This window comes from Carassius carassius, chromosome 12 (genome assembly GCF_963082965.1).
Source record: "Carassius carassius chromosome 12, fCarCar2.1, whole genome shotgun sequence".
Taxonomy (NCBI): Eukaryota; Metazoa; Chordata; class Actinopteri; order Cypriniformes; family Cyprinidae; genus Carassius; species Carassius carassius.
In genome coordinates, this window is record NC_081766.1 from 5,903,365 (window position 1) to 5,916,714 (window position 13,350).

General features: G+C 37.7%; 1 protein-coding gene across 1 annotated transcript in view; it reads right to left on the reverse strand.

Moving 5' to 3' along the window:
• The window catches only part of LOC132154572 (glypican-5-like), a 121,919-nt gene that overhangs the window by 89,745 nt on the left and 18,824 nt on the right, over positions 1-13,350 (reverse strand). The window contains exon 3 of the mRNA XM_059563181.1: positions 2,012-2,730. Coding sequence (XP_059419164.1) covers positions 2,012-2,730 — 719 coding nt within the window. The remainder of the gene's footprint in view (positions 1-2,011; positions 2,731-13,350) is intronic.

A 13,350-nucleotide genomic window follows, 5' to 3' on the forward strand; every position in this document is an offset into this window, starting at 1 on the left:
TATAAATTATATGAATACAAATATATACATGTAAATACATGTAAATAGTTTCAAAATATATATTGTATGTGTGTGTATTTATATATACATAACACACACAGTACACAGTAAACACACATATTATGCAAACAAAAACTTTTATTTTGGATGCAATTAATTGTGATTAATTGTTTGATCTCACTAAATAATATAATATAATATAATATAATATAATATAATATAATATAATATAATATAATATAATACATTTATTTACTTCTAATTTTACTTAAACGGATGTTCAAATTTGACTGTCACCCTAACTGAGATTCTCGCTGATTTTGTGCCAGATAAATATTCTCTGAAATTACATGTAGTGATTACTGATGTAGTTTTCTATTATATTCTTTAAGAATAAGAATAAATAAAAAATAATTTATATAGACACTTAAGTGATTTTTATTGATCAAGGATACAATTAAAATAGTTGTGTTCATGTCTGATATACTGATATCAATTGTTAGTTTGTCAAATATGGATCACAGCACTGGTCTAAAGCCACAAATTAACAATTACATGAAAATAAAATGTTATGTGAGCCATCTGGATGTCATTGCTGAGTGTAAAGAAAACGGTGGAGATTTACACACAGCAGCAGAGGAAAACAGAAGTCGCCTGCCAGAAGCAATCTCCAAACCTTTTCCATCTTTTAATGCAGGGTTCTATTCCTCCACAGAAACTGGACCCCAAAAGCTATTTTACTGGCTGAAAGAACCTATTCAGTATCTCATTAGAAAGACTACAGGACTGCGATAGGTATGTTACCATTCAAAAGTTTGGGAACAGCAAGATTTCTTACTTTTTTTCAAATTAAAGTGACCTGGGTTCACTTTGGCTAGGTCTTTCCAATCTCATGAAGTGGCTTTGAAGTGTGAATAAAAGTGAGTTTGACTGAGTCTGTAACAAATGGGCTTACAGTTCAAAGCTAAGAGCATGTGTACCTATGGGTGTCAGACTCAGTGACGAATGTACATACAAAATTCTGCCTAAAAATAAAGTTGGATCGTTTCCAAACACTCATTCACACACTACACAACAACCGATAACAGCAACCTAAGAGACTATTTGTTTGGACACAAATCACCAGAAGAATCTCGCAGAAACCGTGAACTTGCCTGAACCATTTTTGGATTTTCATGCTTTAAGATTTCCTGCAAAGATGCTTGCTAAGATGAACTATAACAACATTCCAGCTGGTGATTGACCAGTATATCATTAAGGCTGATATTATTGACAAATATTTGACATTTTATTTATCGTTTGGCTGAGGACTGTCAGAAGCGGGACTTTTATTTTGACAGCACATGAGCGCAGACAAACAGGAATTGCCTTCATTAGTTTACTGTCTTTATTTAACAGACAACTGAAAGGCAAACAGTATATTATTAGCATATATAATATTTATATAGATATAATATTTACACTGTCAGCAGTCATCAAATATGTGTTTTAAACAAGAAATATGGAGTTTAGTAAATACACATTCAAGTATTTGAATATCTAAAAAACATTTAATGCTACCAACATAGCAAACCGTCTATTTAACAGATTTGTTTTAGCAGGTTAAAATTGATCATCACACACTATGACAAGCATTCATTACAAAGTTTATTTTATGTATTTTCCATCAACTTCTTGATTTTTCAAAAACACTATAGTAAAATTAAAGAATCGACAAGTGGCCTTGTAAAGAATAAACTGTCTATTTCACAGTTTTATTTTTTTCAAATTATTAAGAAGTTAAATTTATTTTTTGATTCATTGAATTATTTAAGTTTTTTTTCTGTTTTTTGTACATATTTTATACTATCTTTAAATTAAATAGTGTGACATTATGTGGGCCTACATTGGCTTTATACCAGGTACCCTGCTATCAATAAAATCAGCATCTGCCAATAAAATCGGACAAATAAAAAATCTGGTCAGCCACTACTCACAGCATACAATTGTAAATATGCATGGAGACACCCACCGTAGCAGTTAGCCTGGGCCCGTGGAGCTGAGCGTAGAGTATGGCCTCCTCAACCTGACCTTTGATCCCCAGCAAAGCAAGTTCCAGGTTGTGAGCTCCGGCGACGATGTGCGTGAGATCCTGCAGTACGGTGACATACTGTCTCCAGGGGTTGTGGAGATCTGAGAGGCTGGCCAGGCACCCGTGCATGACGTTGAGGCAGTAGCCGCTGCACGCCCGGATCAGGGTGAGTCCACGGCAATGAGAGCAGTAATGCATGCGCACTAGAGCCCGAGTGCATTCCTTGGACAACTCCGCTGTCTCTGTAACATTCATTACTTTTAACCCCACCCCGAACGCCAGGCTTAGCACCCGGCCTGCCCGCAACGCGCTTGCAAGTGTATCTGCCATCGCCTTAGGGTGCGGCCCAAAGGGGTTAATATCCTGCCTTGTCATGCGGAGGCAGTCACCAAGCTGGTTTCCATTATAAGAGTCCTCTCCAATGCTCCCAGCCATGCCGGGATTGACAATACGAGTGTGGACTAATGGGAAGAGATTGTCGAAGAGACGATGGACAGCAGTTTCAACAGAGACATTGCCGGTGCCCTGAAGGAAGCGAGAAAGGTCAGTGAAGAGGCAGACGATGTGAGGGGAGATGGGCGACATGAGGGAAGAGTATGTGGTCTCGAACAGAGAGGTCAGGTGATTCTGAGAGAAGGTGATTAGAGACTGGAACGTATCTGAAAGAGAAGTTGAGATTTAAAAATATATATGTATATATAAAATGAAAATAAAGAAAACTCTTTGAATGAGAAGGTGTGTCCAAACTTTTGGTCTGTACTGTATATATATATATATATATATATATATATATATATAAGAAAAATCTGTAGCTTTAAAATAAAACACTACACACACACACACACACACACACACACACACACAGTCTTAATACAAAACACAAACATTGAGAAAATGAATTTTATTTGTCTAGCAGCTTTGAAAGTGTGCAATTTCTAAGCTACAAGCCATTGGTCAGACAACTGAAAAGCTCTGCCCCAAAGTCATGCTATTGGTTGAGCTTTTAAATTTTTGGTTTAAATCTGCAATGCAATGAAAGCAGCGAAAGATCATTTCTTCTGTATTGTGATGCACACCCGAGTGTAATGGGTTATCAGTGTTGGACCCAGGGACCTGGTTCTATGCATCAGTTGTTGATTGGATTTTGAGATGCTGGCATAACACTTAAAAGTGGAGGCAGATGAATACGATGCTGCCAAGGGCAGGGTTTAAGCAATTAAATGATTGGAGAAGTCCTGCATATGTCACTTTGATTAAACGTTATGAGGTAAAAAAAAGTAAAAAAAAAAAAAAAAAAAAAAAAAATGAAATGCATGCACAAATGAATTGCTCACAAGATGTATAACATGCATTTAGAAAAAAGAAAGGGTGAATTTTCATTTCATGATGACTTTAACCATCACAAGCGCTCCCCTATACAAAGATGATAATTTTCTCCATTTTTTCCGCTGAGCTTGACATTAATCAAGCTATAGAAAAATAGACAACCATAGAAGCCTCAATAAATAATTTTTAATAATGTCTCATGCACAGAAAAACAATGCAAGGGGAAGGCCTATGTGATAAATGTCAAAAAACATGGATGCCTGTACACTGAAAACAAATGACTATGTTCAAATCAGAATCTCCAAAACTAAACTAATTTAATTTCATATAATGAAAGTAAATGATGATCTTGGCCGTCGAGCAAGATTTTATTAAATGATGTCTTTAATTTTATTCTGTTACTCAAACAATGCTATCATTGCTTCAGAAGACTTGGAATATAGCACACAAACTGTATGGACTACTTTTATATGCCATTTTTGCTATTTCTCTGAAAAAGAGCAGTACGAACATCCTGAAGACTTTCTCTTCCACAAAGTCCATAAGGTCCATTTTCTATAAATGAAAGTTTAAAACTACATGAGGGTGAGTAAACAACCATTTTTATTTTTAGCAGAGCTATTACTTTAAACCCAGTCACAAAAAGTCTGTTTTACAGGATGGACAGATAAAAGAGAGAAAAGGAGTCAGTGCAGTATGCCTGTTGCTCTGTTCTGTGATTTTCCTGTCACCCCTCTCTCTCTCTCTCTCTCTCTCTCACACACACACACAAACACACACGTGCCTAAACTTGTGTTTGTGGTTTGTTAATGCAGGGCAGCCTGTCTATTCAGCTGCATGACCACACACACACACACACACACACACAAACACAGGCTGTACCAAGGGTACCGTTCTCTCTAAGGCCACTGATGTCAGACTGAAGGCATGTTAGGGAATGGAGGAACAGCGGCAACTGGACCGAAACTGAGACCAGTCAACACACATACAGACGTATAAACACAAAAACAGAAGCAGAGCTCTCCATTTCAGTCCAAAAGCTGTGGGGGCTTCCATCAATACCATTACAATGGACCAGGACAACAACTAAACTACCCCAATCACAACAGCTTTGTCTGAACATGCTGGCCCCATCAGGGGGCGTTCACACAGGATGTGTTTTTGCATTCTGTCTGCACTGCTTTTTAATTTTTGGTCTATGTACATGTGCGCCATACAGATCTCTTTATTGTTGCATCATGCTTTACAGTTTTAGAATCTTGTGGCATGAGTTTTACATTATGAAGATGCCATGGTAAAAAACTTTGTTACACATCAACTTAGGTTTTAAAACAATGGGCCAATCAGAAGAACCCAGAGGACTGACAAACATTTTAAGCATTTAAAATGTGTTTAAAATTACAACATTACAGGTAAAATGGGTCTCATTCCTTAACCATGTAAACACACACATACACAGACAGAGAGAGAAAACTGAAATATTCTTAAAATTTAAATCACACGTTTTCTTATAATAATAAATTTCAAAATGTAATTTATTCCAGATGGCAAAGCTACTTTTTCAATAGCCATTACTCCAGGTATCCTACAGAAATCATTCTATTATGCTGATTTGGAATATCAATAAATCAAGAAGCATTTCTTATTATTATCATTGATGAAAACATAGAATTTTTGTAACAATGTAAAAATCTTTACAGCTACTTTTTTTAATCTTTGCTATAAAAAAGACAATTTGTACTTACATGTTACTGTACAACAGTAATATGTAAAAAGTATGAAAAAGATAACATTATAGTGCTCACTGGTTTATGCAACTGGTTTGCTAAAACTGTGGAAGAACCACACTTTCTAGACCATAATGACATTCATTATTTTTCTCACCAAAACATTACAGAGAGGCCAATGATAGGGAGAAGAAACACGGAAAGGAATTTGTGAAATGTCATGGATTGAAACTTTTTTCCCCATATAAGCACTACAGCCTAGTGTGTCAAAGCACATGCAAACCTCAAGTATTGTAGAAGGAGAAAGTAAGGAATGGAAAGGCCACTTGCCATGTCCCGTTGTGTTAGTGTCTGCATATGAACCATAAATGTGCATGTGTGTGTGTGTGTGTGTGTGTGTGTGTGTGTGTGTGTGTGGCCATAAAGGCGAGAAGGTTGTAGTGAGAGCAGAAAACCACAAGCAGAATGTGCCAGTGTAAAGTTACAGCATTTCAGAGGGCAGCCTCGTGCCACGAACACTCCGTAAAATCACCAGAAGTGGCATAGAGGGAGACAAGCAAACGGAGAAAGAGACAGGGAGTTGAAAGAGGTGAATTTGTTTGGCTTTGAGGCCTCACGACACAGAAATTGGCCAAATCATTGCAGGCCATCTCTGCCAGCAAATTTCTGTAGAAGTTCTGTAGAGTTTTCTTTCATGTGTATACAAAAGTTAATATCTCTTGAGTGTTTGTGTACATCTGAAGATAAGCAGGATGCACAGTTCTGCGGTTTTCAGATGGAATTACACTAATTGCAAGAAAAGCACAAAAACATATTACAGATTCTTTTCTTTTGGTTTTCCCTAAAATTAAGACTCTGGGTATGTTCGGAATGCCACCATACTAATAATAATATTACAATATAAACCACATAGTATGAAAATTTCTGCAAGCACACAACATCCGGATAACCAAAAGAGTTAACACTGTTAACAAAAATATTGTTTGTAGAAAAAAAAAAAAAGTAGTGCACAATTCCATGGACAGATTAATCCCTGTCACTGGGCTCCAGAGAAAAGCAATGCTCTGTACGTTACTGGTTTGCGAGCTGGGCAACTGCAGTGTTGCAATGACACCATTGAGCCAAGATGGGGCAAGATTTACAGCCATGTAACTGGATGTTATATAGCCTCTTAAGAGGGTCTACAAAAGGCTTTTAGAGATATCTAAACCACTTAATGACCAAGACTAATTTCCTAAACGCAGAGCCTGCTTGCTAAGAGATTCAGTTTGCAGAGAAAACTGAACAAATGATAGTGTAAAGATAAGATATAAAATACTTTTAAGGATAGTTAAATGTTCCCTGGTGTCACGCACCCCACAGTGGTGGATGTTTTTCCAATAAGCATATAAAAATTATGAACTAATACATAATTTTTTACTAGATTCATATAAATTACATAAATAAATTACATGTTTGATCCTGTAAAACCTAATAACCAACAGTGACTCACTTTTGTCACGGCCAAGAGCTTACATACAAGGTCATGCTGCATTCCTCAGTGACCACGGTCATCATTAACAGCGTTCAGGAGTCCATCGTCTGTCGATCATCTTCCACCCCAGAAAGCCCTGTAATCCAGCCAGGGGCTTGTGTTTCATATGGGTCAGACGCAGATATGAGCTCATCACCTCTGTAGGGGGGCTATAAAATCCCATTTTAATTAGTGACAATACATATGTACATCGCGGTCCTCTGACTAAAACAGCTGTGATGACAGAACACATCAGATTACCAAATACAACTTCTGCACGAGAAGCTGAAGAACGGAGAGCTATGATGTTGAGAAACAGTTAAGAAGAAACAGAAAGACCAGATTATGTAACTGTTATTTAACAAGAGTTTAAAAATGCTCTGTAAACAAACGTATGCGAGTACAGAAGGTTAAATCAAAAGCACGTAATGCTAGACATTAGGCGACAAACTAGATGCAAGCACCTGTCCAGAACTGCTGCAGACACCCCACCCCCTCCCCTCAGCAGCGTCTTTGCTGTCAGACGGGAAACAGGAGGAGGGTGCAGAGGAACATTTCACCAATATCTCTCTCATTAAATGGCAATTAAAATGGCTTCCACATTATATGGAAAGTCACCAAAACAAACAATTCCTAAGATGCCAGATGCAGTGTGTGCACATGTGAAAACACAGAGCTCTCTGAAGGATTCAGTTAAAATCGAGTCAATCACTGTGCTGATCTAAGCTTCCCAATCATCATTCACTTCTGAATTGGTCTAGATTGAGCAAGAGTCTCTGCAGTCCAGCAACAATGTGGTGAATTGCTGTATAAAAGTAAATTGTTTCTGGAAAACTATGGATTTTAAATATTTGTGTTGCCAATAATTATTTGCATGTGTGTCCTTCGTCTTGAGAAAAAAAATCTTCAAGCTTGAAATGCAAATGCTACGTTTTTAAACCTATAACAGTCACATTTGACTGAAAAATGTATTGCCTTAGGCCAGAGATAGATTCAAAAATTAAAATCAAATTGATCAAAAGTTACTGTAAAGACTTTTACAATGTTACAAAACATTTCTATTTCAAATAAATGCTGTTCTTCTGAACTTTCTATTCATCAAAGTATAATAAATGCAGCAAACTAAAAATATTAAGCAGCACAATTGTTTCCAACATTGATAATAATAATAAATGTCTCTTGAGTGTCATATCAGCATATGTGACACTGAAGACTGGAGTGATGGCTGCTCAAAATTCTGCTTTGCAGTCACATGAATAAATCACCTTTTTAAAATATATTAAAATAGAAAACATTTTTATATTTTATATTGTAGTAATTTTTCTAAATTTTAATAAATGCAGCTTCTATGAGCATAATTAAAACTTTTGAACAGCAGTGTAATTATTATAATTTTTTTTATCAACTAATAGTTATTGAATTATGAATATATACATAAGATATTATGAGTATTGACTGACAATAATCCAAATATTTCACTTTGCTTAAACCCTGGGAAAAGTCTGGTCAGGTTTGGAGTACATATCAGATTGAACAGCTGGAAAAAGTAAAGGAGACAAAAAGAACATGAACTCAAAAGAGGGCAGAAACGCTAAAGTAATGAGGACTAATGATCCCTTAATTCCAAAATAAAAAAATGCTTGTCCCTTCCAACTGAACACTTTCTTCTAGTTCCAGCTGTGCAGACATCTCAAACATGTTCTGTGATGATTAGTGGCATGTCATTCTCATGAAAGGTTCACCATGCTGTAAGAAAGGAATCAAACCACCATCCATTTTCTGTCTCACCCTCCCAATATTAAAACAGCCTAATGATGTTGGAAGAGAAAAGGAGAGAGGGTGGAGAGTTTGAGCCATGATTGGGTTTGGGATTGTGTGTTCGGTTGTTACATTACATTATTCATTTAGCTGACGCTTTTATCCAAAGTGACTTACAATTGCTATATATGTCAGAGGTCGCACGCCTCTGGAGCAACTAGGGGTTAAGTGTCTTGCTCAGGGACACATTGGTGTCTCACAGTGGATTCGAAATCCGGGTCTCTCACACCAAAGGCATGTGTCTTATCCACTGTGCCATCAAAACCCAGGTTGTCTGTTTCAAGCTGAGATAATGAAGTTAATAATGAGACATGAGGCAGCTAGAAGCCAACGTAAAAGCCGTGTGAAAGCGGCTTCAATGACACTCCAGGGATAATACCACTCCCTTTCTTCTCAGATGCACCCTGGCCTACACACTACTCGTACTCCTATTTCCTGTCTTTATTTTCCTTTTAAACTCTTATTTAGTGGTATTTGTTAAAGGATGACTTCAGTCATATAAGTGGATAAGTTATATAAGTGGATAAACCAGCCATTTTATTGAATATGACAGCTTTTTCTGGTCCGAGGTGGTCTACTAGCTTTATCATGAGACTACACAATCAATCACCCAGACTTAAAGCGTTAGTTCACCCAAAAATGAAAAGTATGTCATTATTGACTCATGTCGTTTCAAACCCGTAAGACCTCCGTTCATCTTCAGAACACAGTTTAAGATATTTTAGATTTAGTCAGAGAGCTCTCAGTCCCTCCATTGAAACTGTGTGTACGGTATACTGTCCATGTCCAGAAAGGTAATAAAAACATCTTCAAAATAGTCCATGTGACATCAGAGGGTCAGTTAGAATTTTTTGAAGCATCGAAAATACATTTTGGTCCAAAAATAACAAAAATTCCGATTTTATTCAGCATTGTCTTCTCTTCCGGGTCTGTTGTGAGTGCGACGCTGCTGACGTGTTTTCTGGTGCGCCCAATAACAAAGATAACACGTCAGCAGCATCGTACGTCATCAGGGTCAATGCAGCGTCGTGAACGCACTCACAACAGTTATTAATGACATAATTTTCCTTTTCGGCTGAACTAACCCTTTAATTGTAGCATCAAAAAAAATTGTTTTTTAGAATAGGGTAGCCTTTTCTGGTTCCAGGTGGTCTACTACCTCTAACTAGCGTTACCATAATAGTCTACCAAGTTGATCAACCACCAAGACAAGACCAGCAAATGTCCATAAATAACAAGCTTAAAACAATCTGAAATCAATTACCAACTTAAACTAGTTTTTGAGTCATTTTCACTTCTATAGAAAGTTTAACTAATTGTTTTGTTTGCCCCACCTAATTGCTCTCTCACATCATCTGATGTTAGACATTTCCAAAGAAACTGCATTTTATTTTTCCTCACTTAAGTGCTCAGTGAGCCTCCTTTAGAGGAGAGCAGACAGTGGGTCACTTTAAATCTTATTCTAACCTTTGTTAAACAACAAAAGCGTTCATTCTGTCCTGTACGGCATGACAGCTGGTCAGCAGGGGCCGGATGGGATGTTTAGAATCCATCCATTCCACGGTTACCATGGGAATGACATTGCAGGTGCACTGCGTGTGAGGCTGAAACCACTGATTTGCTCAGAGGTATGGTATGAGCATCACTTCCTGTCCCAAGCCCACGGCTGATATCAGACATTGGGTTTGGATCAGTCTGTCAGTTCAGGCCAAACTGTCTCTCTCATTCTCAATCCTTTTCTTTTTCTCTTTAGGAGACACAAGTTGTGGTCCAGGGCCAGCTAAGGAAGTAACAAGGCAAGCTCAATTAGTCAACGGATAAATCTACCCTCTAAAAAGGCCAAATCATTCCTGGGAGGAGGATGTATGAGAGGAGGGGGATTCCTCTGAGACTTTAAGAGTCATGCGATTGTTGATGAAGACAAGGGAAAGACGAATAATAACAGAGAGAATGAAGGCCAGACAGAGTGAAAGACTGGAGGAAAATAAGCGAGTGAGAAGGAAAAAAAGTTTAAAATGATTGAGTTGTGGCCCTAGAACCAATTAATCTTATCTTCATATTAGTTAAAATCAACAGCACAGCACAATGTTAAATGCTAAAAACAAAGCATGTAAAATTAAACGAGCAAGTAAATAATGTTAATAATGTTTGCTGACAAAGAAACAAAACATTCTTCAGACTTACAGGAAATTGCTATTCAAGGTAATTACTTACCTTACTTGAAAGCGCCACTTAATTCAACACACATCGATTTTCATTCCTGAACCATGTAAACATCTGGGTTCTGCTCTCGTCTTGTCTCTCCTCATCTCTCCTCTCCTTTATCTAAATCCTTTATGCAACATACATCTGTTATTTTTTACCTCTTTTAAATCTTCGAGGGAAAATGGAGGACATACTGACAGAGAAACACCCACTCGTGCACTTACACAAGGGGAGAAAGAGAATTAGCCACACTGTCATTATGAACCCCAGTGAGGAAACGGAGAGGCCTGACTGCTGCTTCTGACTCTGCCTTCACTTCATTGTTTCCCTATCTTTGACTAAATATCATATACCATCAAACACTGAAATGACCTATCAAGTTCCATAAAATGTGCAGTTTAAAAGCAGATTACACTGTGTGAAACTTCACTTGTAATTTCCATAAGACAAATTAACCAAAAGTAAGTTAAACTATGTGAATTTCTTAAAAATGTTACTTGACTCATACTGCTAGATGTTAAATATATTTTTAAACAAAATTAAATAAAACAAGCAAAATAAATATATTGTTTAAAATAAGTACACAGTATGAAGTGCACAGCACACACACAACAGTTCTTTCTGGTTCTTGATTCTGTTTTTCTTAGAGCCTTTTCAAGGCGTGCGATATTCTAGTGATAACAGAACTCCAACCGTTTCACCATTTGTATCACAGCACTTGCAGTATTTCTCAGAGCGAGTGTCATGGCAGTGCAGTTGCAGGAATTTATGACAAAGAGTGGCCATTATGTGCATGTGACAACAATGTCACAAATTCTCACAAATGGGGTTTGTATTGGAGGGTTGCAAGAAAAAAATCCACTCCTCAAAAAAAAGGCCACATGTAGTCACGACTGAGCTTTGCTAAAACACACCTTGAAGATTCTGTGGCAGATGGAGTCAAGATGGCCTCAATGCCAAACAACATGTCTGGTGGAAATCCAATACAGCTCACCATCCAAATAACAGTTTTGCTACAATAAAGCATGGAGTTGATAAGATCCCGTTATGGGGGTGTTACACTGCAGCAGGGACTGGAGCACTTGTCAGGATAGAAGGAAAAATGGATGGGACAAAATTCTATCAAATGCTAGAGGAAAATCTGCTGCCCACTGCCAGATAGTTGTGAATGGGAATAAGGTTTACCTTCCAACATGACTATGGCCAAAAGTACAAAGCAAAACTGTGTGGTTGAAGGAGAAAAAGGTGAATTTCCTTGCATGGCCTAGTCAGAGCCCAGACTTAAACCCCACTGAAAATCTGTGGAATGACTTGAAGTCTGCTGTCCACAAACACTCACCATCAAATTTAACTGAACTTGAGCAGTTCTACAAGTCTTGATGTGCAGAGATAGTAGAGACAGATACATATCCCAGCAGACTTAAGGCTGTAACTAAAGCAAAAGGAGGTTCACCAAAATACTTACACAAGGGGGTGATCCTTTTTCAAAATCACTGAGTCAGGTTTTTCTTTTTTTTCCTCACATTGATGTTATCTTTCACTTGGATGTTATAAGCTGCACTGAGTAAATACGGTTGGATAAAAGAAAAAAAATAACAATCTTCATTTCACACAGCAAAGCTACAAAATGTGATTATTTTATAAGGGGGTGATTCTTTACCTATACTGTGTATATACACACACACACACACACACACACACACACACAGCTAGACAGACAGATTGATTAATACTCAGACAGAAAGACAGACAGACAGATTGATTTAATTCAAGGCGGTAGGGGACACAAACATTCCAAACAAAGCCTTTGTCTATTAAACTCATTTTCTCACTGACTGCGACTCAACATCCCCTTTCCAATGTTTCTTTAATCCTGTGATTCCTTTCCTAGTCTGAGATGATCACAGAGAGCACAAACTATCCTTAAAACCTTTATTAATATACAATAAACACACCCACTCTCACAATGAAGCTAGGTGATAATAATAAAATGTCTACTGAACTTCCTGAGAGAAACCACGCAAATGAGAAAAGACATATTCACACACACACAGAGCAAACCGAAACCAAAACAAACACACATGCCTTCTAACTATATTCTTATGTTAATGATGGAAAACCTCAAATCATCATTCGAATTAAGTTTTACATAAAGTCTGTAATCAGATATGATTTGGGGAAGTCGTGGCCTAATGGTTAGAGAGTTGGACTCGCAATCGAAAGGTTGTGAGTTCCAGTCTCGGGCTGGCAGGAATTGTAGGTGGGGGAGTGCATGTACAGTGCTCTCTCCACCCTCAATACCACGACTAAGATGCCCTTGAGCAAGGCATTGAACACCCAACTGCTCCCTGGGCGCCGCAGCATAAATGGCTGCCCACTGCTCCTGGTGTGTGTTCACAGTGTGTGTGTGTGTGTTCACTGCTCTGTGTGTGTGTGCACTTCGGATGGGTTAAATGCAGAGCAAGAATTCTGAATATGGGTCACCATACTTGGCTGAATGTCACGTCACTTTCACGATGTCTGTACATCACAGGGTAATTATTTATCCATGATGGTGACGGTAAAACAGACGCTCAACTCTCACGGTTGCTTGTATTGTCTACAAATATGTTGAATATTTTATACTCTCTTCTTAAAGAGATATTTCACCCAAAAATTAAAACGCTGTCATCTACTCACCGATTCATTTA